This window comes from Plutella xylostella, chromosome 28, assembly GCF_932276165.1.
Source record: "Plutella xylostella chromosome 28, ilPluXylo3.1, whole genome shotgun sequence".
In the NCBI taxonomy this organism is placed as follows: domain Eukaryota; kingdom Metazoa; phylum Arthropoda; class Insecta; order Lepidoptera; family Plutellidae; genus Plutella; species Plutella xylostella.
The window spans coordinates 1,643,437-1,671,424 of record NC_064008.1 but is presented as its reverse complement, the minus strand read 5'-3'; the positions used below and the strand labels follow the sequence as shown (position 1 = coordinate 1,671,424).

Genomic DNA, 27,988 nt, shown 5'->3' with positions numbered 1-27,988 from the left:
AACCTTCTACTAGTTTTTGTGAAAATTGGGACGCGATTTATAGCAATTGAAGCTCAGAAATACGCTGATGAGTAGCTAAATAACTTAATGAAAAACTACCTACAAGTTAAAATCAAAATATCTTAATTTTAATTGTTTATCTTATTAGGCTTAAAATTCCTAACAACTACCATTCAGAAAGGACTTTTGTCATGGAACAGTAAAAGGGCAAAAAATATATTTCGTAAACCAAAACTCCTAGACAGCCACAAAAATTCCGAACCTAAGCCCAGCCCACACTGCGAGACAGCGAAATAGGGGCGCTGCAATATTTATATATCGTACGTAAGGGAAAACTTTCCGTGAAGCGTATAAGGAAGAGATTTTCAGGAACGTGCTTATTTTGCATGGAGCTGACCGGAATATGTAATTGTTCGGGGAAATTGTTGAGAATCGGCCCCGCTTTTAGCACAGCATAAAATAGAATATAAGTTTATTAGAAAGCAGAGTTTGTGGCGGTGGTAGGGAGATACTTTAATGAAGTAGTGGGTTTTTTGATTACGATACTATACTATACAGGCTGTCCCGTAAGTTATCGTCAAGCCGGCATGAGATGATATAACTCGTCATTCTAAACAACTTTTATCATGTTACAGCACTGCAGCAATGACGAAAAGACGATAATTTTACATTTATTACTACTCACTATCACATAAATCTATTTGAAAAAACCATTAAATCCGATAAGAATGCAGAGTATCATTACTGCACAGTGAACCCACTGTAACACTAGTTCACTATATACAGAGTTGTATATATTTTTGTGGCCGGCAGTGTTTTGCTGGTTATGAAATTGTGTTGAAAAAGTTCAGATTCGTCTGTTTTTGTTTCAGTTTTCAGTTTGAAATGGTGGAATTGAATAAGTTTTAATGGCCTAGCGAGTTAAATGGTTTGGACTTTGGACCGATGTCTGCGTAACTTGGCTTTTGCTACTACCGGATATTATAATGTTTGAATGGCTACATAGTGCGTTATAAGATTTACTGTATATATGTAAAATTCATAACTTACATACAAAATAATGTGAAGATGCATAATTTTTTTTATTTATTATTACTGCTAGACATAATATCTAAGCTTTTTACAAAGATTGGTTATAAAAATAAGTTAAATCATTTTGAAAATAATAAATGTGATGATCAATTAGGACAACATTCTGTCCTCGGCCTTCCTCATCCAACCATAACCCAGGCCCCATATAAGTTGTATGATTTGAGGAGCTTCTTTCGCTATTTCTTTCCTCCTCAATGACTTTTGACTAGGGGCTTTTGTGAAATAGTGGTAGATGACTATCGACAAATAGTTGTAAAATTTTACGTCGATTAAAGACTCGTATTATAAAGTAGGTAATATGTCATTGTAACTTACTGTATTCCACTGTAAAATCATTAAATCTTAATTCCTCCAGTAGCCATTTTTAAAACACCATCAAGCTGAAAAACGAATGTCTCTATTTATTATGTAAATTTTAAACAAAAACATAATTTTACATTTCCCACGCGCTGTTCCTACATTTTTGTCACCACTTTTTCACAGTCTCATTTTTATGCAAACAAAATGACATAATATTTTTGCGAGACTCGGTGCGAAAACCCTGCATGGCTTATGAAGGTTAAAATGTGTAGGTGTTCTTTTACTTTGTAGGATATCTAAGGATTAGTTATTTAAATCTAGATTAGGTGTGCAATGGATACTTTTATATTACTCAAAACTTTGTATTATAAAAAAATATGCTTTATATATATTTTTAAATAGATCTTATATACTGCATTCATTCAATTTGGCACAAAAAGTAAATAATGACAAGATACATGTCACTTTTAACAGCTCATAAATTATTTGACCTCTAAACGATAAAACTTTGTGTTAAACACAGCAAAGAACGAAGTATAATAAATCAAAAGAAGACAAAGCTGTTTTCTTATAAAAAGTAGATTAAAATCATAAAGTTTTCCGCTTAATACAAAAGTTAGTGCTTCATTAACCTAATAGATCGGTCAATGTTTGTTTCAAGTTTTTGTATTTATTAGCTAATGGAAGTTTAAACTTCTCATAATGTTTATGAATGATAACAGTATGATCATTGATCCCTGATAGCTTATAATCAGTTAAAACGATTTTAATGAAATGTGGTAAAAAATAACATCCAAACACGAGAATATCACTAATAAAATTTTACCCGATCTTTCATTATTTTGATTATTTCATTCATCATCAGCCAATAATCACCACTGCAGGATATGGGCCTCTCCCACGGGATCAATAAAGGAGCGCCACAACACTCGGTCCTCGGCCTTGCTCATCCAACCACTACCGGCCTAAGGTCAGTCCAGCGTTCGTGGTCTCCACTCGAGACCTCGTCTACACCAACGGTTATCGATTCTTCGGCAGATATGACCAGTCCACTGCAGTGGCTGAAGTGTCAGCTTGCATATTTTGACAGCTATGTCGGTAAACTTAGTCCTCTGACGGATAACCTCGCATAGCTCTCTCCATAGCACGCTGACTTTATTTTCATTCATATATTTTTTTTCATCTTAAAATGGTGTAGGAATCAATCTAATCCAGCCAAACTTTGCTGCAAAGGTCAGTTACCTTTCAGAAGGTTCCAGAAACATAATTCACAAAACTGTAGGTACAGTCGAGAGAAAACATAAACATTTAGGAACGGGGTGTACTCATAAAAACAAATAACAATAATGGGCTTGTATTTTTCGCGGGAAGCTCTAACTTGAGCGGCGCACACGAGAATTTGTTATTCACTTCAGGTTGTTACCTGTAGGGTACAGGCGGGTACACAAGTTTCTCCATTTACCACGAATTTTCCAACTTAAAGAAGTAAGAGGTGTTATAAATATGTGTCTGTTGCTCGCCTCGTATAGCTCCCAAATGGATTGCATGAAAGAAGCCTCCTCGAGTGACTTATCACGTGTTTCTTACTTATATTATAGAAAAGTACGGTGAAGTTTGCAGAAAGGATTAACAACTAGTCTAACTGGCTATTCATTTCACAACGGTGACATTGATTGCTAGGTAACTTTTATTTCAGGGTTGAATGTGTTTAGTATTTTTTCATTACAATTAGTTTACCTGCTCAAAAGTTTGTGTGCAAATTATCACAACACCTGCGAAAAATGCATTCGCCTTTTCAATGCACTGTTATTTTAGAAAACTAAAATACATTCTCGCTTTTGAATGCGCCTGTACCTCGCACAGGGGTACACTGATCATTAAAAGTTACACTCTCTCACACATTCGTATGTTTTTTTTATTTATTTCCTTTCCTATACAGCGTTGAGGCACGGAGGGCCGGATTTGAGTGTAAAACAGACATTTCGAGTGATCTTTTAAATTGTGTCGCCATTTTTGAATATTCAGAGAATATTTTCAAAGTCTGCCGACAGACACTTCAATTTCTGTAATAGAGAGACTTTTATGTAAATTGAAAAATATTTTGTAACAGCGGGTTTTGTTGTTTAGTAGGAATTTTTGGATTTTCTTTTAAATATCTGGTTTGATCTCGATTTCATTTTAGCTTCGTAAATTAAACTTTGCTTTTGTGCCAAAAAATTAAAAATGTCTTTTTAACTTGTCCAGGTAAATAATTGACTCTAAAATGATGTGGTGCCGATGTATCGTTCTTCTCCTTAGATTATCGGTGACAGTGACGCATTTATAAGCTTTTCACCAATCACGGTGCCGTATACATATTATTATATGGTATTATCGCGATATAGTGACGTTTATCTACGTCGATAAAAAACCTGTGAAGCGTCCCAAAAAAATCGTCAGTCTCGCTGCTCTACTCGGAAGTGATCTTTAATTCCTTTCTGTATTAGATTATATTCTCACCTTGCTGTGGAAGCTGGTGCCGTTGTTGTCGTGCTGCGGCTCCTCTGTGGAGAGGTCGTGGCCGTGGCGGTGCGCCGCGTAACTGGGGACCTGGGGGAGAACGAAATATGTTTTATTAATTTATGTATCAACACCATAGTTACACAAGAGAGTATATACATACGTTACAAATTAGAAAGCACAGGAAAAGACGCCGTAGGTCGAATAGTATAATCTTTTTTTGCAACCCATCTTTGATTTCGGAATAAAATATTTGGGTTTTTTCTATATTAGTTTAATTTTTTGATAAGTTTTTTAATTTTAGGTGCATTTAAAGTCTTACATACAGTCTTTTTAACGAACATAATAATTATTATACAATTGTTAGACTGGTTCAGCGATTTTATGTCGCTAAAAGCTACATGTACGAAGGTTTATTCAAAGGATCGCATTAGAAATCCTGAAATGAAGTCGTGCATATTTTCTAGTAAGTTGTCTACCAAAAAATATTTCGTACCCAAAAACATACAGAATGAAGCCACGCAAAATCACCGACGCGTGAATCGATAGCAGAGCATTCGATACAACAATCGAGAATACATTCGAATACGTGCGATAACTGCTATAAATGCGCTTTGATACGCTTTGACTGGTTTTGTTCACTTTTGTAATTCAGCACTGTGCATACTCGTATACATAGGTAAAACACGCGAGAAGTAAGCTAACTACTGATTTACTGACTCACTGCCAGTTTCAATAACTCTATTTACCGATGAATGGTAGTTACTTTTATACGATTTTGACAGGTTGTAACTTTAATGCGTCAAAATAGTATGAAAGTAACTACCAGTCATCGGTAGGTAGACTTATTGAAACTAGGAGTAAGAAATAAATCCTAATTAGCTTTGATTTGACGACCGAATGGCGTAGTGGTTAGTGACCCGACTACTGAGCCGAAGGTCCCGGGTTCGATTCCCGGCTGGGGCAGATATTTGTTTGAACACATAATATATTTGTTCCCGGGTCTTGGATGTGCCCGTAAAATGGCAATTGGCCCGCCCCCTATTACATTGGGACTAACAGAACACTCTGGCGAAAAGTGGGTGCAGCAATGCACCTCTGCCTACCCCGCAAGGGAGTACAATAGTACAAGGCGTGAGTGTGTGTGTACTAAATTGACAGATTCTCAACGGTTAATTAACAGTCGATTGACACCGAATAGTCTGACAAAAGAACGATACGTCACTTAATTGCGGAACATTAATGGGACAATCGACTGTCGATGAACCGTTTCAGATTCTGTCAATTTAGAATCTGAAATAAAAATAGACTTAGCTTTGAATTTCATAAAAATTTGAATGCACGATAAGAAGTCAATCGAGTGACGTATCACTTATTCCTATGTTTATGTCCGTCCGGCGGACCCTGGGCAGTCAGTGACTGACGCTTATCTGACAGCCCGATCCTTCATCTATGTATGGTGACAAACCATTGTCAGATAGCTGTAGTGTTTCTCACCGAAATACTTAGATGAGTATCAGGAATGAGTTTTTATTTAATTTATTTATTTATGTATTTATTTCGGTAATAGACAATAGATTCATGATAATAAACTAAAAGTTCGCAGGTACAAATGCAAAAAAAAACAAGTCTAAGTATATAAATTTTACACTACACTAGTTTGTGGATGGAATACTGCCCATAACATCTAGGTATACTAACTGTGTGCTAACAGTCGTTGATTGTGCAATATTTTCAGCGTAGTGGCTAAAAGCCCGTATGCGTGAAAGTACACAATAGTTTTTCATTCTCATCAAACCACCCTGAATTTTTTTGAAAACAGATTTTGAGGAAACATAATATTGAAGCAGCAAAAATGATCTAATGGCTACTCTCACTGGAATAAAAAGATGGGCATTATTTTTCTATCCTTATGAGTTATGTTTACATTTTAGCGTGATCGTTAGAATAGTCATAAATATAGATGCAAATGGCACTTCCACCCCCGATATAGACCACTGGAGGCCTACTGACGAGATGCCCCTGAAGCTTGTCATGTTCGAATGCTAAAGTATCAATCAGAACCAGGGCAAAAATGTTGTGTTCCTTTAATAGGACTTTAAAATGATGAAACAAATCTCAAGGTCCTAAGCACATAAATAAACCACACCTCCCAAAGCAAGGCGTCAACATCAACATTTACACAAACACCTTTGACAAATTTTCCTTCAACCTGCCACATTAACTGGCCTTTAAATATTTCTTATTTTATCCCCCGTAAGAGTGAGAATTGACCCACAAATGTACCGCTTTGGATGTCTTTCTCGGTATAATTCTGTGGGCAGACCTTTGTCTAATGCGGTGGAGTGGGGCCAGTGGTTTGGATAATGTGACGCCCGTGAGGTTGCGGGGAGGAAACTAGCGTCATGCCATGATAGCGGAGGAAGAGTAACTGCCAGTTTTAATAACTCGTGAATATTATATATTATATCTATGAATATTTTAATAACTCTCTATCTATAAATAGCTGACAGCTACTTCCATACGATTTTGACAGAATGCAACTTTTTAGTAGGTACTTAGAGTAATAATAAGTTAGTAGTTGAGGGTTTCAGTAATCATACCTACATACACGGTATGTAAGTATAGCAAAGCAAAAAACATTATTGTTTGTCTCTAATGAGAGAATACTGGACAGAAATCATTAAATTTAATTAATATTTTACAATCATTAGGGAGGTAAATCTTGAGAAATTTATTTTATTCTAGTGACCTTTAATTTAACTGTCTGTTTTTTTAAAAAATCTGATATAAAGTGACAGATTCAGAACGGTTCATCAACAGTCGAATGTCCTGCGATTAAGTGCCGTATCTTTCTATTGGCGGGACAATCGACTGTTGATGGACTGTTCTGAATCTTCAAATTAAGTACCTGAGATTAAAAAACAGACTTTAGTTCTGTTCGTCACCGTCTTCGCTGATTTCGTGGACAGAGCCCAAAGGTTGAGGGCAATGGGCTATGTATGAACTGAGGCGAACCCACAATGTTTACTTCTGATTTGTATTTATTTGAAACAAAGACTGAGACTGATTTATTAACATATTTTATAAATGGTGCTACATTTTACTGTGGGAGTTTTCAAAGTGTTTTCAAACGCTCGCTCTTCCGTTATAATTATTCTGAGACACAGAATGATTTTACCGTAACCATAGCAACCGCATTTGCTATTCGTACCTTAGCAACGACCATTCTGCTTTCCGTTGTCATAGCAACCTCCATATTATGTCAATAACTCCCCGACCTATCACTGCAGATTTTTAGCCAATGCTACAGCCAGTATTGCAGTTTTATCACCAACGAAAGTTCTAAACTAGAATTCTCCATCAAAATGGTGATACTCCACATAAAGCGAGGCGACGAGAGCCAGTTCCTCTACGAGACAGTGGTCACGCAAGCGGTAGACGACGTGGTGAGCGACGTGGCGGTGATCTTCAACGGACGGCTGAAGGTGGAGAGGATCTGCTATGAGCTGGAAGAGTTGGGGAAGTATGGGACTTACCAGCCTCCGGAGATGCAGGGGTTGACTGAGGAGCAGGTATTTATTTGTTGCCATTATTATTACACCAGCCAGTAACTGTAACTATAAATTTTCAAGGAGGCTTCTTCTCCACGTTTTCCTACATATATTGAGCTGTCTCTTTGACTTCGAATATCTGTAGTCCTAAGCTCCACAGGGGAGTAACAGGAGTGTAAGAAGAAGGGCTACAACACTCTGTACTTGGCCTTTTGAATGTAACCGCTACTGGGTATACCTAAAGTAATCGCTCCAGTTGCCTTGGGGCCTTTTGGGGCTTAGTAAACATAGATATCGAAAAATAAGTGCAGAAATGCCCCTCTGCCTACCCCACATAGATGTCATTCCACTCATCACAAACCCATTAATTTACTTTCAAGACCCGTATTTAAAAATATCTACTCCTTTCAGCACAATGTATCGTGTACGTTTAGCGCGCAACTGGGAAGTAAAAGACTGTGTACTAACGAGCAAGTTCTTACATTTCTTTCCCTTAGCACTTTTTGTTTTCAAGTGTTTCAGTCGAGAGACTCGGGGTCGGAATAAATAATGGCGGCTTCACTTGTTTCGGTGTGGAAGCGTTGAATTGAGGATTTCTAGTTTTGCTTTATGACTTGCCTTTTGATGTACTTGAGGGTTGACGACACTTTGTTACCATTAAATGTTTCTGTATTATTCCTATTCGTAGCTTGTTCGAGGTGCACCATTTCATGGCAGTCACCGATTGACGCTTATTTGACTGAGCAATAAAATCAACACGCTGACAAACCTTAGTCTAGCTCTAGAATCTATCATCGACATGTTTAACGACGGTTGTGCCTAGTTCAAATCTGAGTTTTACGATTAACCGATTATTTAATGACTATCTATTGTTATGTAGCTACTTTACGTGACTATATAGCATATGATAGCGTGGAGACCTCACGCCTCAAAGCCTTCGAATTTTAACCCATTTCTTTGCTACTTTCACCAGATACTGGAGCTGAAACTAGAAGACCCGTCATTGTATTGTAATTATTGAAATGTTTTTTATCTACATGCTTTTTTCTTTTTCCCCAGATAACGGAGCTAAAACTCCAAGACCCGTGGGCCAAAAAGTGCGCCCCACAGAACTACGTCATAGAGAAGGATCCACTAGGCCGGCGCTGTGGGCTGGCGCCCCCCCCACACATGCAGACAGTGCTGACGACAGCTGCTGGCGTGGCCAAGGAGTGCGTTAGTAAGAAACATGTGAGTACTACCTCTAGAATTAAAGGAACGCGGACATTATGATGGGTTGCAGTAGGATTTCCACATGGTGATAAATGATAGAAAGCGCTATTTATCGCTTCTTCGGCAATGAACTATCAGTGAGTGCTATATTAACGCTCAACCGCACCTTTATCGCCTGTTACCGATAGACCCATGATGCCCGCTGGAGGATTACTAACTGACGAAACACGAACGAACGAAAACTGTCGTGCAATCGGCGTTGTAATGCCTTCTTCTGTCTCAAATAAAAATAATAAAATATCTGTGTCTCACTTCAACACGCGGGATGACCAACAGTTATAGATACGAAAATAATAAGATTAGTCGATGGATTGCATAAAAAATTAACACATTCCTGCACATAACCAGACCACTCTCTCATAAACTACAACAGAACGTGTTGTTTGCAAAGAAAAACAAGCAAAGCTATCGATTCCCAAACAACATGCAAACCCATTAAGGGATCCGTGTCTGAAATATTCATTGAAAACTCGCTGAAACATGCTTTAAACAGAATATTGTGAACGGCTCGGCAATCAAAAAGAAAACTCGGTGGGAAACTTCGGGAGCAAAGTCTTTAACCCCTAAAAAGGTTAGGAGTCTTCACTTTATCCGTTCTGTACAAAGTTTATGCCTCGTTTGTATTAGTGGCGGTACTTGGGCTAGTTAAGATGCTTTTGTCAGTATTCTTGCACTTTTCAGTGTCCATCTCCCGTCAGCGTAATCGCGGCCTGCATTTTCACACAGACAAATTAAGAAAAGGTTATCTGGAAGAAATTGCTTATTGGCAATAATTCCGCCTTCATATGTAAATTATGTTTCTAAAACCTGTAGTGTAACATTTCTGTTATTTGTGTGCAAGAAAGTGCAAATTAATAATATTTATTTATATTAGACTGAAACAAATAATATAAACAAACTAAAATTAACCAGGTATGAAAGAGCTCCTTGCGTTTTGTTACATGAAAAAGTTGAAACCACCACCACTGTAGCACCAGTCACTGGATCGCTGTAAACACAGCACAGCAGCTCAGGCGATCTCCCATTCGCCAAGTTGGAAGTGCAGACGTGACCGTATTGTACAAGCGAATGTTCCAGCAGGGTTACTCTATACTGACGAAAAACAAACGAACGAGAGCTGTCGTACAACCGGCACGTTTAATACAACGAGATAGAGTCGTGGCTGGCGCAACCGCGCTCCGAAACATGGTTTTTCGTCATATAGAGTGACCCTGAGACGGAAATATTGAAACATAAAAATTACTGCAGCCAAACGAGCTGATGCGGCAGACGTGGAGGGTGACAGTTGGGGTGATGCTGAGGTTGGAATTTGGACCATGATTGGATTGGATAAGGGTGTAAATATAACGCATGAAGTTATGCTTGTAATTTGGAACTCGTGGCCGAAGAAGCTTCTGATAAGTTCTAGAATTGAAAATGTAAAGTGGAAAGCATGATGCTATAATTGCTGATTTAGTTTTACTTAGCTTAGAACAAAAAATAGACATACGATAAATCGAAGTTTAAAGCTGTCAAATACTTTATTTATCTGTGAGATGATAATTATAATATGAAAATAATGATAAACTTATTTTATTTTATGAAGTAATTTTAAGACCTATTATATTTTTTCCAGAATCTGTAAAATGTAAAATCCCATGTTTTATCACAGTTTTCTGGTGTCCAATAACCCTAAAAACTCTGCCTAGCTAGGGGTCGGAAAGCCGTGTGTGAGATAACCCCACGTAATTATTATTATTAATCTATAACCATCTCACCAGGTGGACCTCCGCAAACCACTCACTCAAAAAGACGTGGCGCGCGCTCTAGCCGAACTCCGCGGGGCGACACAGATCGTGTTTCCTGGTGGTCTCCCTCCCCACGACCCTGTGAGGATGGAGCTGGACAATGTGGAGGATCTGACGGAGAAGCAGGCGGGGAAGGAGGTCATCGACCCCGCCAGGGCGTGTCTGTGGGTGTGCGGGAAGAAACTGTTGGCGGGGAATAAGTTGAGCGACCATTTGGGTGAGGATTTTGGCGTTTTATAATGGTTTGCTTAGGTGGATTTGGCGGTTTGTTGTTTTGGGGTTCCGCTCATCTCGCATAATCTTTATTGACCAAAACTCATTTCGCATAACTCGTATGGTCTAAACTTTTTTGGCCGAACCATCACTTTGCCAAGACTTATGTGGCATAAGGCTCGTTTCGTCTAAAACTCTTTAGGCACAATCTTTAAACACCTAAATTTCGTTTGCTCAAATTTATGTTCGTCTATACCTATGTATAATCTTGTTTCTCCTAATGTTATCTTAATAAATAATATATTAAGTATGTAGCAAATGTACAAATTGTGGTATTTTTCTCCTACATCCCGAAAATCACGATATTGTATGATCAAAAAATCGAAAGTTAACGACCAATATAATTATTACAAACCCCATGAGATCGAAACCTAAAAATAGGTGCGACGACGAGCAAAGCGAGGAGGAGCGTGTTAGGTGCACATGTTCATCAAAACCAAAGCGGAGCGCAGCGAAGCGGAGCGGAGCGTTTTCCAAACAGCGGAAACAATACAAGGCACCAGTTTGCGCTATGTAGGGAGACGCTCCGTCAAAGTTAAAGCCAAACGAATATTATTACTTTGTATAAACCTATGCCATAGCATTATTAGGCTATTCAAGATTTGGCCATACCATTATTAGGCTAAACAATGTTATGCGAAATAACTTTTTACTAAACGAGATTTATGCCATACGATTTTCGGCGTAACGAGACTTTGACCAAACGTTACTATGCAATACGAGATTAGGCAAAAAAATCTTATGCCAAAAAAGGTAGAACCGTTGTTTTGTCAATAGAACTATGCTAGGCACTGGTTTGCACGGAAGAGGCTTTGTATGAAAAGTTATATATCAACTCCTTATAGATACATATAATAATAATAGATCTACCATGGGCAGTCTGATGCTTATCTGGAACAGCCAATCCCTTCACCACCGTGAATCAAGCTACTCCATCTCTAGTTTTTATTACAAATTCCTACAGTACAGAAGAGCAATGACACATAGTACATTAAGTAGCATTCCATACCTGATAATTTAAAGTCTTTTTGCGCCCTCCCTCTCGTCTCACTCCCAAACGGCTAAGCCGATTTTGACAATTCCTCCACCGGGTTCCAGGTACCAACGACAAGTGCAAGGTGGTGGCCAAGCTGTGCCACGCGGCCGAGCCCGCGCCGGGAAGGGAACCCGTGATGACGGAGGACGAGAGGAAAGATCTTATGCTCCACGCTTATAGGTCAGTTGGTGTGGCGGTTTTTGGTAACCCTAAAGCAGTCTGTTGCTGTGGTGTTATATAGCTATAGGATTGCTAAAAATAGGTTATTTTTAGCGTAGGGTTACCAAAAGTTCTTGACAGGTCAATAAATAATTAGGCTACATTAATTTATAATGATGTATCAAATATAAAAACAGAACAGTTACACAACTTAAGTATGAAATATAAAAAAGCAGCTGTTTCATAGTAATGATTATTTTAATATCTAGAACAAAGTTTATGAAACAGTTGTTTTTTTAAGCATTTTGTTTTTGAGAGATCAATTTATTGTGAGAGTTTGTTTATTTTTATTCTTCATCTTTATAGATTTTAGGGTTGGTGGTGATACCCACAAACATTTAACTTGTTGTGACTTTCTGACGCACCTTGGAGACGACTATGTCCAGAAGTAGATTTTATTGGTTCATGATGATGTAGGGTGCCTATTTTGGCTTGTTCAGTAGTGAAATGGCCATATCTGTCATCATATTTCAAAACACACAGCTATTAGCTTTAAACGTTATTAGATCTATTCCAAGAATTAAACTTGCCTATTCGATTTTGAATTGGGTTTAAAATCCGTTTATAATACGCGCCGATGGCAGAAATTTAGATCCTGAAATGGTTTGAACAGAGTAGTTATTTTAGAATGTTAATTCACGTTTAAAGTGGAATTTAAATTGTGGTTTGGTAAACGCATGATAGCCTATTTAGAGTTTTAATGGGAATATGGATAAAGCTTAATCAGTTGAAATCCGTTTTTAGGCAAAAGCAAAAACAAAGGGTGATTAATTGATGCTCGTTATGAACTTCTTATTCGTGGTGGTAGCCGTGAACTAACACGACGATTATTTAACACGTTCCACGCCATGTCGGTCACTGCTGGGCGACAGTGGTATATTTCAATCGGGCCAATTCAAATCTGTAAAATGTCTAAATTTCACAATTTTTTTTTGAGTTATTTAAATAGAATAACCGATTTTAATAGTCTTGTTTTTCAAAAGATTCGTTAAGTTATATACATATATCAATTACTAACGACCCACCACGTGATTTTATCATATAACAAAAAAAAACATTTGTCATGACCCTAGATATTTGATTTTAAAAATTTAATCTTAATCATTTTCAAAAAACCAAGTGGTAATAGGACATACTAGAGAGCCACGCGGGTCAACCTTCATTTCAATCGCCTAAGAATTACTGCCCGTCGGCCTCTGGGAGCACGTCAAAAAAGACTCTGACTCGCGGTCACCGTTGACCGACACGGCCTGAATGGAAAAGCTTGTTGTCGCCCAGCACTGTCCGCCATGGCCCCAATGGAAATTCACTCATTCATTTTTGATGGCATTGAACGTGTTAATAAATTAGCAAATTTTGCATTGTCTATTTGTCATAGTTTTGGAATAAGTAATGCAACAGTAGGCTAGATTCGCCTACGCACATCGGAACGGCTTGGCAAGGGTTTTTGGTCATTCAACCGTAGTGTTACAGAAATATATACGTCATACGTGGGGTTATAGGTACTCTCAAGTGAATGATAGAGGGCTGATGATGATGATGTCAACTTATTATTCTGTTTACTCTTATTTCAGAAAACAAGAAGAATGGAAGAAGCTGGAGGCAGACGATGACGACCACTACATGGACTCCAGGTACATAATATAATAGATTCATTATTATAATGACCAATGAAAACGTTCCAGTGACAATATCACCAAATTACTACTGTACAGTCAGCAATATTGAAGTAAATTTAAAAGAGAAATATTGAATCATTGTGTCACCTAAAATTAAATTTCTATCTTGAATTCTTGACAGATGTGTCAAAAGTCAACAACTAATCCCTTGTATAATGTATCTGGGTTGTTAATGAACTAACAGAGTATAGTGAAACTAAGTCTTAGGCTAATCTCCTAAAATTTTACGCAGAATACTTACAACTTATTAAATTATTTTTGGTTTCATTTCCAGGTGGGCTGACGGGGCACAGATGAAGAAGCAACTCCACGGCCTCAATGACATATCTTGGAAACCGACAGTCTTCAAGAAGTAAACAGTAAACGGTATCGTACGCACCGCTCCAAACGGCTTGTCACAAATGTATGTAGAAACGACCTCGGCAATGCCAATGAAGTAGACGCATTTGTGTGAATCCTAACTAATATTATAAATGCGAAAGTAACTGTGTCTGTCTGTCTGTCTGTCTGTCTGTCTGTCTGTTACTCTTTCACGCCAAAACTACTGAACGGATTTGAATGAAATCCTAACTAATATTATAAATGCGAAAGTAACTGTGTCTGTCTGTCTGTCTGTCTGTCTGTCTGTCTGTTACTCTTTCACGCCAAAACTACTGAACGGATTTGAATGAAATTTGCGCGCGGGAACAGCTAGTTTCTTTATAAAGAATACAGAATGCTATGCGTTGTACGGTACCGATAGGCACACAACTACACATACCTTTACCTCTCAGAAAACCCACGTGTGTAAAATTGAGCCGTAATGTCAAATGTGACAAGAATATAAAAGAGCGCTCCACTGTTTCAATAAGACAAAAGACAGAAGTTTTTATTTATTTTATAAAGCCAGGCATAATATAAGTTTGTTCTAGTCTAAAAATAGTTCTTGAATTTAGACTAGATGCTAATACTGATTTTTTTATATGAGTAGATGAATCGGTGTTTAAGATATAGAATACTACCTACTTAGCTTGTTTTCTTGAAAATAAAGTCCGTTCTATTGATAAAGAGGTTTTTCTTTTCTTATACTTACCCAAGGGTTTTAAATTCTTAGCAAAAGAATAGTTGACGGTATGAAATAGATTTCCTGTGGCCTTATTATAATATTCTTTGCCTTTCTATTCACAAAACCCAATCCATCATAGGATATGACGTTGTTTACCTACCTATAACATTAATATAAATATGTATAAACATTTATTTGACTACTACGGTAGAAAGGGAAATAATCATGAAGTTTTTAATATTAGTTATGTGTGATTTTATTTTTTGGGTATATGTACTCAAGTTTGTCTTTTCAATTTTAAAGTTATAGTTTTGAAATTCTAGGTTTATCCAACAAATAAATACCTAAATATAATTATTTGTGAATGAGTACGATTCGTTATGCAGCAAAGGCAAAATGCTTTCCGAAGTTTCTCCATTTATCAACATTATCATACAGTTTAATACACTTCAAATGGCTAAGAGATTTAAATGAATAAATAATCGCACCAACGAATTAACTGAAACAGTTTAACCAATGAATACTACATACAAACAGAAATTAACACATAAACGAAAATTTATAACATCGAGAATGAATTTATTAATTATATTAAAGTTTATATTTTAATTTATTTTTGACAGTGGGCTGCAAAGAAACCTGACCACAATTTCACAACAAGAGGGGTTAGGTTTCTGTATAGGCCACTGCATACATTTTAAATATACTAAATACTGTATCTTCGAGGAGAATTGTTGGTTATCAAATAACTGTCAACGTAAAAGTACCATTATTTATTCATTACTAATCTAATTCCACAAATGTTAAAGGCAGATTTTTCAATAGTCAGATAAAAGTTATCTGAGGAATTATTCTGATGCTGTCGCGTCTGAGTGTTTGTATTAGACAGTGTCAGCAACAATTTTATTCCTCAGATACATTTCAGATAACATTTATCATTTATCTGACCATTAAAAAATCAGCCCTAAGATTGGTTGTGCTTTTTGGTTAATTGCCAAAGTTAATTCCAAATTATTGCCGCATTCTAACGGCACAAAAGTTACAAAATACAGAAGCTTGAACGCCATTTTTGTACTACCCACCTAAATTACAACCAACACATAACCTCAACCTTTTTATACCTCGCCTGTCCTAGACATTACGCTTCATTAACCAACAGGTATCCTCATCAAAAGACCCAAAAACTTGATAACGTGACAGTTTTCTACACAACCGTGTCAACCGGAACCCATTTTGTTCCCACCTAATGAGTCCTGAAATTACGGTGACATTTTCAGGAATGCGCTCATCTACCAAAGCCCTCCTTCCAAACTGGATATTAATTATGTTTAGCTGCGGTGAATATTTTCAGCTCGTATGTAAACAATGTGGTAACTAAGTTATTAACTTATTTTTTTAAATTTATTTACTATTAGATGTTCCAGCGGCCTTCGCTTCGGCTTAAAAAGTTTTCCCGTGGGAATTCCGGGATAAAAAGTAGCCTATGTGCATTCTCAGGGTCTAGACCATATGGATATCAAATTTCATTCAAATCCGTTCTGTAGTATTGGCGTGAAAGAGTAACAGACAGACAGACAGACACAGTTACTTTCGCATTTATAATATTAGTTAGCATAGTTAGCATTAGCATTAGGATTTTAATCATTTACTATAGTATTAGGTAATTAAGCACAAGCTTACTTGTGTTGGGTTCCACCAACCAGCACTGGGCCAGCGTAGAGTACTAGCCCTAAAACCCTTCCCTAGAAGGAGACCCGTGACCCAGCAGTGGGGACGTGATGGGTTGTGATGATGATAGATAACTTATGACTGTATGAAGCCAAAATAAAAATAAATAAAATAAAAATAAAATGATAGGTCAAAGCTCATTTGCGTTATCTTGTATGATGATGGTTAAATACAGGTTATTAAAAAAGAGTACAAAAAACCACAACTAGGTAACGTCGCGAAAAAAGATGTGTTTTCTATACTTATAAACTTTATTGGTCACGTGACACATGTTTGTATGTTAGTGACCGTACTGTTCCTAGTTTACTATTGATTGTAAGCTACCTGGTGATTGTAATGTTAATTATGTTTCCAAACATTGCTTGTTGATTAATATCAGTTTTTGGTCAGCGCGGATTTATTTATGACATCGTGTCAGCATCGGATGTGGTCAGCGGATTATCCCGACTATGACAACTTTACTGACAAATATTTAATGATAAATTATTAATTTATACACTAGAATGATCATTCATTGTTGGACATTAGTCCCCTTACAAGCGTAACTAAAGTTAGCTTTCATACAAATTGGTAGTTCCAAGCGGGGTTTATTTATTTATTTATTTATTTATTTAAAGGAAAACTTACAGCTAGAGATATCAGTAAAAATAGCAAAGTATGAGACAGACAGCCAATTACAAGTTTCCACATGTAAGAAACAAAATATTGCCATTATGCCTAATAAGTTCTACTTATTTCAGTGAATAGTAATAAATAAAAGTAAAAAACATTAAAATAGCCTTAAATAATAACTTTACGTAACTATAAGTGAGATTACAAATAAATGAAGTGAATGTGCCTATTACACAAAATATCTATATAAATATCTACCTACTTAACAAATTTTGAGCTGAATTTGTCGGTCAGACAGAAGTATGCCATTTTAGGGTTACTAACAAATAAGTCAAGACCTGGGTATTCTCTGGTCAGGGAGTTAAATGATCGTGAGGCTCTTAAAAGAAATGAGTTCTGTCGGTAGTTTGTGTGAACTACTGGTACATGCAAAATAGTCTTTTGTCTCATTTGACGATCGGGGGCTAATATGTTAATTTTACCTAATAAATCCGGACAGTCAATTTTATTTTGAGCGATCTTTAAAATAAATGCGATGTCTGCTGCGTCACGCCGTATATAGAGGGGCAATAAATGGAGTTTGTTACACATAAATTCGTATTGACCTTTAGGGATTTTGAATTTATAACCTAAGTATTTAATAAATTTTCTTTGAATTGATTCGATCTGTGATATATAAACATTATATAGTGGATTCCAAACCTGACTCGCGTATTCTAAATTACTCCTGACAAGGGAGCAGTATAGAATTTTTATGGACTTCATCATTTTGAAATTTTTACAGGAGCGAATAAGAAAGCCCAATGCTTTGTAGGATTTTTTTACTATAGTTTGAACATGTGTATCAAAGATGAGCTTGGAATCCATTGTTACTCCTAGGTCTCTTATTTCGGAACAATTGGAAATTGATTGGTGGTTCAGCTTGTAACTATTTAAATATATATTTCTTTTCCGACTAAATGTAATAGAAAAGCATTTAGATACGTTGATGTCTAATTTGTTATGGCGACAGTATTGTTCCACTCTATCAAGGTCATCCTGAAGCAAAGAGCAATCTAGAGAGTCATTAACTACTCTAAATACTTTCATATCGTCCGCAAAGAGGAGAAAGTCGGAGTAACGGAAGCAAGTATCTATGTCATTTATGAAAATAACGAACAGTAAAGGTCCCAACAATGATCCTTGAGGAACTCCTGACGGAATATCTGTCCATAAAGATTTATAGCCATTTAGTACTACTGCCTGAGTTCTGTTACAAATGTATGAAGAAAACCAACGATACAGATCACCTCGAATGCCAGCCATAAGTAACTTTTTTAGTAACATTTTGTGATCGATGCGGTCAAACGCCTTACTGTAATCAGTATAGATTGCATCAACGTTATTGTTACTTTCCATTTCCTTGCTAATAAACTCATTTAACAGTACCAGGTTAGAAACGGTGGAGCGATGCCTTAAAAAACCATGTTGCTGGTGATTAAAAGTAAGTTTAAGTGAAACGTAGACTTCATTATAGACTATTCGTTCAAATACTTTTGCTACTAAACATAATTTTGAAATAGGTCGATAGTTGTCTACCTGATTTTTAGGACCCTTTTTATGAATAGGACTGATAAAAGCCGATTTCCAGATCACAGGAACTACGCCTTCAGCTAAGGATCTTCTAAATAGAGTGGCTATGGGGACTGATAGCGACTTTGAGCATTTGATGAGGAATATCGCTGGTAGATCATCTGGTCCTGCTGATTTATTGGGATCAATTGAACTCAATAGCTTGTGGACAGCGTCTTCGGTTATTTCTATAGAGCTTACGTCCGCAATATTAGGAGTCGCATCGTCCACAGTACCACCATCCGCATTTTGATCAGGCTCCGGTTGAAGAAATGTCGAATGAAAGTAGGAGGAAAATAAATTGCTTATTTCATCTCCAGAAGAAGATGAGTTTCCTAGATAGTTCATAGTGGATGGGAATGAGGACCCTTTACGTTTGTTCTTTATAAAAGACCAGAAAGCCTTCGGGTTGGTGTGAAGTGAATTTTCAATGCGACTCATGTAACTATCGTAGCACTGTTTTTCAAGACGTTTAACTCTTTCTCTTAGTAACTCGAAAGTTGCCTTGTCACAGAGATTCCCATATTTTTTATATTTCTTGTGAAATTTGAATTTTTCTTTAATTGCTTTAGAAAGAGCTCTACTATACCATGGCGGATATTGGCCAGTATAACCAGTACGTTGAGCAATATGATTATCACGAATTTTATAAATAACATCGTAGAACTTAATTACAGCCTCTTCAACGGATCCACAACTTAGGATTGATAGCCAATCTATATTACAGATTTCATCATTAATAACAGTATAGTCCGCGCGATTGTAGCTATATACTAAGCGAGTTAGTGGACGAAGTGGTTTGAGGTCTATAATTGTAAAAGTGATAGAGAGCGCTTTATGGTGCGGGTCTTCAGGTACAAAAGGGTCAGAGCATGCATCAACAAGCACTTGCTCATTTTCGTTGCAGATGGCCAAATCCAAAATACGGTTAAATTCATTTTTGATATTGTTAAATTGCTGAAGACCACAAAATTGAAGGGTTTCTAAAAAGTTATTTATGTATTCACAAGAGTTTGGTGCTGCTTCGAGATGGTCGTTGATTGTAGTCCAAACAATGTCGCTCATATTAAAGTCACCTAAAATTAAGAATTTATGGGACGCGTTCGACGTAGTAGCTAGTTCTAAACTATCACAAAAAGCCGATAATTGGTCCACAAACGATAAACCTAGGTTTTCGGCACATAGATATAGCGTACAAATACTAAGGATATAATGAGATTTGGATGTCGGACACCGTAGAGTCACCGTGATCCAAAGATCCTCGGCAGATGAACGCCAATTGGGTTGTTCATGTGCGATAAGTTGCTTCTTAATCGCGATTAAAACCCCTCCCCCGCGCTCTTGTTTTGTGCGGGCGTAATCGCGATCGCGCCTCCAGACACAATAACGGTCGTCAAATAATTCCGTATCGAAAAAACCGTCGTTTAACCAGGTTTCTGTTAAAGTTATTATGTCGTAATTATTGATTCTTACGTTTCTAGAGAAAATATCTGTTTTTGTGCGTAGGCCCCTGACATTTTGATGATATATTTTTAAGTTAGGCATTGTAATAAGTAACTAAGTTGAAAACTAACTTGATTAACAACATTATAAGATAGCAATCCGGAACAGAACTCATTTCATCATGGAACTCCACTTCAAATATAACAGTCAAAACAATGTTGAAAATATAAACGTGACCAACTATAATTATAACGACACTAAAGTATAAATTGAGTAGATTGATTTCAATACAGGTAGAGACACCCAGAAAATAGAAAGCAAGGCACACAACATTAATAGCTAATAAAAACAAATACATAAGAGACTTAGAATATACAGTACAACAGACCAACAATGACAAATAATTATTTTTCGGCACAATCAAACTTAATCTTAACTGCCAAAAGAACCTGATTAGTTGAGTTTGTTTAAATCTTCGATGGATCTGATTGTTAAAACTGGTGCAGAGTCATTTTTCCGAATATGGATCTTGGCATGTTTCACCCAGACATAGAGGTAATTCTTATCGCGCGCAAGTTGCTTGGTTCTACTTAGCAGCTTCTTGTTATTGGGTGATAAGTGGTCGTTTATGTAAATTCGTTGGTCGCAGTTAGCAAAGCCGATATCACAAGCTTTAGTAGTTTTCCTAGCTCTTGCTGCGGCCACGAAGTCCTCCTTTACGTATCTATTTACGAAGCCAAGTAGAATTGATTTTTCCTTTGTATTAAAAACAGGCACACGAGAAACAAAGTTAATGTTGGCCTTAGAAATGGGTACGTTTAAGTGCTCGCTAAGGGTCTCGACTATCTTGAAGAGATTTTCATTATTCTTGAGTGGCACTCCTTTAATCTCGACGTTGTTCAGCCTTGACCATTGGTCTTTTTCATTGAAATCCTGCTGAACCAACCCCATGGTAGATTGTGTACTTGTTAGAGCTTCCTTCACGACCTCCAATGACGTAACCCTGTCCGTGAGCACAACGAGTTTCGACTCGAAATCGTCTATTCTCTGGCCCGCGAACTCACAACTTTTAACCACTTCCATCATGTTAGACTTTAGCTCGTTTACATCGGAAATAAGCTTAGGCAGCACATCCAATTTTTTTGTTAGAATATCTAGGCGACTGATAATTTCATCAAGGGAAGCTTCTTTATGTTTTATTGGACTTTGAACTCTCGGAGATGAAATTCTGCATCTTGGACACTTCCATCCAGCTCTGCGCTCAGCCCCTAAGTTGCGGTAACCTCGCTCAGTAATATTAGCGCAACCAAAACACAATTCTTTTTTACACCCGGAACAGGTGACCCCATCGCCACATGAGACGTTGCAATCAAGACACAACATAACTGACTGGTCAAAATGAAGCAAAAGCTCAAGCCAAGCCCCTAGTACAAGCAGCACAATCAGTTGCACAGGCGTGCGTAAGTCGAATTTACTGCTTCGACGACGTCGCTCACTCCGTAGCAATATCTCGTAGCACGTAGATCAAAGCTCTTAGACAGAATCCGTACGCTAATTTTAGCGGGCGCGCTACGGTTCCGATAGCCAAGCGGTTAAGGCGTCAGGAACTAAGTTCACTCACCGGAGAGGCACGGGTTCGATCCTCGGCAAAGCGTCTTCCACTTTTCTAATTTTCTTAATTAGACTACGTCCACTCAACACGCAGCTAAGGCAAATGTAGCTGTCTCACTTCAGACACGCCCAGTAGGAGGAGCTTGCCGTAAGTTATCCACAAGATAGAGCAGGAAACGGCCGCAAGGGTCCTCGACCAATCACGATTTAAATAAATACAATTTAAAACTATTAAGAACACAGAGAAGTACGTGTACTCGTAAGGCTGGCCAAAAGAGAACTGTTAAACCAGAACTATCTTTAGTCTTTGTTTTAAAATAAGGAACTAGGAGCCTACTCTGGTTATGGCCTTCCTCATAGTTTCTTCCTAGCGTGTCGGTGACTGTCTGAAAGTTAATATTATTTTTCAGCTAATACCTAGGTACTAAGTATAAGGTAGGGCTGAGCTGTAGGCTACTACCGGGGTCCATAGGTGGCGGATAATGGAACGGCTTGGAGATATCCTAGCTAGCTGTGTATGCAGCCCCCGACCAAGCAGCGGCAGGTGTTTGAGGGTGTAGTGGGTGCTCCTAGGGAGGGAGTACCTTATAAAATACTGCAAAAGACTCGATGAAAACTCTGTGACATGGCGAGTAAGTGCCGCCATCAAATAAGCACTCCCCTGTACGTTGGCAGCTGGACGGACAGTAGGCTCGAGAGTGGAGATCGCGGGGATCGGTACGGTCGAGAGTCACCTTTTGTTATTCCGGTAGCAAACAGCGATGTGGAAAGCAAAGGGAAAACTACCACATTATTTCTTCCCAGGAAAATCATTATGGCTGTACAACAAAATTGCATGGCCCTCAGTCCCCGGCAGACCTTAAATGGTCAGAGGGTGCTAAGAATCCCCGGGTCAGCCATAAAGATTGCCACATGGAATGTTCGGAGTATGTATACTCAGGAGAAAATAAAAAATGTAGAACAAGAGATGACAAGACTCAATATAGATATACTGGGCATTAGTGAAGCCAGATGGAAAGGTTCTGGTATTGAAGAATCAGAAGAATATGTCACATACTACAGTGGCAATACCCACAAGGACCATAGACAAGGAGTTGCAGTCATGGTAAAGAGATATCATAAGGCATCTATAATCAATTTCTTGCCAATATCTGACCGCGTTATGCTCCTTCAAATACGATCTCAACCTGTGAACATAAACATAGTGCAAGTTTACGCCCCGACTGCAGACAAAAGTGACGATATGGTAGAAACTTTTTATAATGAGATCAAAGACGTCCTTCAAAAGTTAAAATCACACGAGTGTAATATTGTCATGGGCGACTTTAATGCCAAAATTGGCGAAGGTAGTGTCTCAGATATCGTCGGAGGCTATGGCTTAGGATTGCGCAATGACCGTGGTGATCGTCTGTTTCAGTTCTGTCAAGAGGAATCACTGGTGGTGACGAATACCTTTTACAAATTACCACCACGAAGACTGTACACATGGAAATCACCGGCAGATTCACCCTCCCAAATAGTGCGTAATCAGATTGACTTCATTCTTGTAAATAAACGCTACCGGAATAGTTTCAAGGCTGTAAAAACATACCCAGGTGCAGATGTAGGATCCGACCATAACCCACTAGTTGGAACGGTTACTACTAAACTGAAGAGGTTGATATCACCCAAAATGAGACCCAAATTTGACATATCCCGACTTAGAGATGTGGATATTAAACAAAGGTTTCATATGAACCTCCACAACCAAATGCACGAATTGCAGCAGAGTCAAAGAGGTGTAAAGGAACCGGAACAAGTATGGAATCAATTTAAGGGTGTCATTATAAATACGGCTAAGGAGATACTCACACCAACAGCCGTCGTGAAGAAAAAGGAATGGATCACGGATGAAATCATGGATCTTATGATACAACGTAGAGAAGTGAAACATACAGATCCAGCAAAATACAGGCTGATTCATAGACTGATAGGACGGAAATGCATTGAGGCCAAAGAAAACTGGATAAACGACAGGTGCACGGAAGTAGAGTCACTACAGGCCAGACATGACTCCTTTAATATGTACAAAAAGATAAATGAGATCTTAGGACTGAAAAAGAAACCTGCCAACAATACCCTTATAGATAAAAATGGAGCATACGCCATGACTATTAAGGAGAAACTGGACATCTGGAAGGAGTACATTGAGGGGTTATTTTATGACAACAGAAGTGAAAACGAGCAATCAGTAGTAGATCATACTGGACCATCTATTACAAAAGATGAAATATCTTATGCCATTAAGTCAGCACAAAATGGTAAGACAGTGGGCCCAGACGAAATACCAGCCGAAATTTTAAAATTGCTCGAATATGAACATCTGGGAACTCTGGTACAGTTATTTAATGCCGTATATAATACCGGACACATTCCGAAAGATTGGCTCCACTCTACATTTATAGCTTTACCGAAAATCAACAACGCCAAACGGTGCAGTGACTACCGCACAATATCCTTAATGAGTCATGTTCTGAAGATATTCCTCAAGGTTATTCATAACAGGATATATAGAAAATGTGAAGAGAACATCTCAGACACTCAATTTGGATTCAGGAATGGATTTGGAACGCGCGACGCACTGTTTGGTTATCACATTTTAATGCAACGTTGTTGGGATATGGATCGATGCGTATACATCTGCTTCATCGATTACGAGAAGGCGTTCGACCGTATAAAGCACGATAAATTAATTTCAGTTCTGAAAAAGATTGGCCTCGATACAAAAGACATTTCTTTTATAAAAAACCTGTACTGGCAGCAGACGGCAAACGTCCGAGTTGAGCACCACCTTACTGACGATATATGTATACTGCGAGGTGTAAGGCAAGGATGCATAATGTCGCCTTTACTCTTCAACCTCTATGCAGAGGATATATTTTCTGAAGCTCTTGAAGATGCGACTGAAGGAATTATTATAAATGGGAGGCCCCTAAATAATATAAGATATGCAGACGATACCATCCTCATAGCGAGCTCAATGGAGGAACTCCAAAGTTTACTAGACAGAGTAACATCAGTCAGTGCGCAAAATGGTCTGAATATTAACACCAAAAAGACCAAATACATGACGGTAGGACGTACACCGACCATAGCTGCCCTCTACGTTAACAACCAACCGCTAGAGAAAGTACGTTCATACAAATACCTTGGGTGTATAGTGAACGATCAGGAAGACCACAGTACAGAAGTCAAATGCCGCATCGAACAAGCCCGAAATGCATTCATGAAAATGAGCCATCTTCTCTGCAACCGTAGTCTCAAGATATCCTCCAGGTGTCGATTACTCCGATGCTACATATTTTCAATACTTCTTTACGGAGTAGAAGCTTGGACTTTAACCCAGACCATGTGTAAACGGTTAGAAGCATTCGAAATGTGGGTTTATAGAAGAATATTGAAGATATCATGGAGGGATAAAATAAAAAACGAAACGGTATTGCAGAGAATGAAAAAAGGGACCGAAGTGCTTAAAACCGTAAAAAGGAGAAAGTTGCAGTACCTGGGACATATTATGCGCAACAGTAAATACGGTTTATTGCAACTTCTCCTACAAGGGAAAATTCAAGGCCGTCGAAGACCCGGTCGAAAAAGAACATCTTGGGTCCAAAATCTGAAAGACTGGTACAACACCGACACCACATCCTTGTTCCGAGCAGCAGTCTCGAAGGAAAGAATAAGCCAGATGATTGCCGACCTCCGATAGGAGATGGTACCCAAAGAAGAAGAAGTATAAAAATACTCATCGCTATTATCATAGAATAAGAACATTAAATATACAAATGGCTACAGATGGCTAGATTTTGAGGTTTATAATTCAATAAGTAGGTACTATTCAAACTTTGCAGACACTATTAAAGTCATTTTAATGCTTGTTCTTTCATAGTTTCAGATTCAAATCAGTAACTCTTCACTTTGCAAGGAATTTATAATTGAGTATAGGTACTAAGAAACAATACTACAAAAAATGTCGCCCGTTATCGCTCTTATTAAGCCATTTTTTTAAATCACTAAGACGTTACTGATGATAGAAAGGTAGTTTTGTGGCACTAGTCCCAGTCCTATGTCCATTGTCTGTTGAAATTCATGAAATACAAATTGGCTTACCCAAGCTTAATAATTAATATCAGGCAATGCCAAGTTTCACTACAGAAATGAAAGTAACTACAATCATATTCTACTAAGATCCAAACTACATCCCTAAAGGGACTCCAATCCCAACTATGCGCAGTGCTCTCAATGCTATTCAATAGTATTTTTATACCCCAAAGCACGTACCGTACCTTTAGAGCGGTGGTAGCTCAGTCGGGTAATTGCCCGCTTCTCACGCAAGAGATGCAGGTTCGAATCCCGGCGCTGACATGTACCAATGAGTTCTTTGAATTTAAGTACAATGTATGCCATCGCTCTGACGGTGAAGGAAAACATCGTGAGGAAACCTGCATATCTAGATTTAGCACATCTAGATATGTGAACCCACCAATCCGCAGTGGACCAGCGTGGTGGGAAATGGTCCAAGCTTAGGAAGGCAGTTTAGACCTTGGGGATATGCACAAAGGTTCCATTCGAGAGAGCCAGGTGCAAGTACTGTCACCCCACACAGAGAATAGTATAGTATAATAGTACCCCAAAGCACAGCACACACAGTGGTCAGACCTCGGCCTGTTTACCGACAATAGGGCGAGTGTATGCATGTGGGACGAATCATATCTGCCGGTGAGACGTGTGGACATCGGTGGGACGTGTGGACATCGTTGGGACTTGTGTGGACATGACTGAAGCTGAAAACGGAAACTTCACAATGGTTTGGTTGACAATTGACGCAGTGAGTACCTACATGGGGGAATATTTATCAATGATCTAGGCAAGGTGGGAAGCCTTAATGAATGTTTTGGAAGATGTTTATCCGTGAGGTTATAAAAGTTTTAAATAATAAAGTTCCGGGTAAAAATTATGATCCTAATCTAACCTAGCGGAAATAACTATTTTCAATGCAAATTATCGGAATTCTAGCAGTTTTTGAGAAATAAATCAGTGTTTTTTGTCCAAAAATATATTTTATATCGGTAACTAATTAACTATAAGTACTTAAATAATTTTCAAATATGCTACTAAACAAACAATTAGAAATACCTTAGTCCTCTACATAGCGGTGGCACATGGACTCATTTCTATCATAACTCAACAAATAGGCTCCACCACTTCACCCTCGCTTCAAGGGGGGTCACTTTACATGACGAAAAACCAAGTTCCCGAGCGCTTTCATCAGTTCGTTTTTCATCAGGTATAAATAGAATAACCCTCCAGGGTTTCTCAGTTTATTTCCTTCGCGGCACCTTTGACAGGCCTTAATTTAATAAAACCACGAAGCTAAATTGACTTCCAGCTAGGCATATTAAAATATTGTGCTTCCAACGCAATTTCTTGACGATAGAAAAACGATTTTTAGTTTGGTTGAGTTTTTATACACGGGTTTGAAGTTTGTAGGGTTTAGGTTGGAAAGAGAATTTTCTATAAGTTTTACGATAATTTAAAAAAAAACCTAGTTATGATGTTTTCACGTACTAGGAAAAATTGTACCACGAACTAACTTAGTTGTGGAAAAGCTATGTAAGTTATTGGTAAGTATATTGATATTTTCTGATTTTTTAATAATTGTACCACTGTTTAACCCGAAAAGGATTATATTACAGGCTTAATATTTTTTTTTACATTGACACCGTATTTCCGATATTTTCTGTGTGTAATACATTAAGTTTGCTTTTTCGCCGTGGCCCGCCGCCTGCCATCAATTTTCATTCCACGTCAGATACAGTAGATTTATTAGTCGAACTCATATCATTATGGTATCGATATGGTATGGTTTCATTCAGAAGTTAGGGTCCCATACTGTCAGTTTCACACCTGAATACAGGGTGTTGCAAAAAGGGTATACTAAGCCGAAACCTACATGTGCACCATGGTATATCTAAGCCTGAAACTGAAATCAAAATTTGAAAATTCGCAAAAAAAAATTTTCATTTTCCATAGAAACTTTGTTGGTCACGTGACTTTTTACTATGGGAAAATAATTTTTTTTTCGGGAATTTCCAAATTCTGATTTCAGATTCGGGTTTAGATATATAATATTTAGATATAGGTTTCGGCTTAGTATACCAATTTTGCAACACCCTGTATAATGACTAGGT

The 27,988-nt window shown here is 37.9% G+C and overlaps 2 protein-coding genes across 2 annotated transcripts in view; one reads left to right on the top strand and one right to left on the bottom strand.

Moving 5' to 3' along the window:
* Positions 1-27,988, bottom strand: part of LOC105389347 (ADAMTS-like protein 3) — a 335,955-nt gene that overhangs the window by 89,705 nt on the left and 218,262 nt on the right. The window contains exon 3 of the mRNA XM_048631226.1: positions 3,892-3,981. Within this exon, the coding sequence (XP_048487183.1) occupies positions 3,892-3,981 (90 nt within the window). The remainder of the gene's footprint in view (positions 1-3,891; positions 3,982-27,988) is intronic.
* Positions 7,147-14,161, top strand: LOC105389335 (cilia- and flagella-associated protein 298-A). Its single transcript, XM_048631223.1, has 6 exons — positions 7,147-7,466; positions 8,505-8,675; positions 10,478-10,721; positions 11,876-11,993; positions 13,607-13,666; positions 13,986-14,161. Exons 1-6 carry the CDS (start codon positions 7,260-7,262, stop codon positions 14,065-14,067), a joined length of 882 nt encoding a protein of 293 aa, XP_048487180.1. The 5' UTR covers positions 7,147-7,259; the 3' UTR covers positions 14,068-14,161.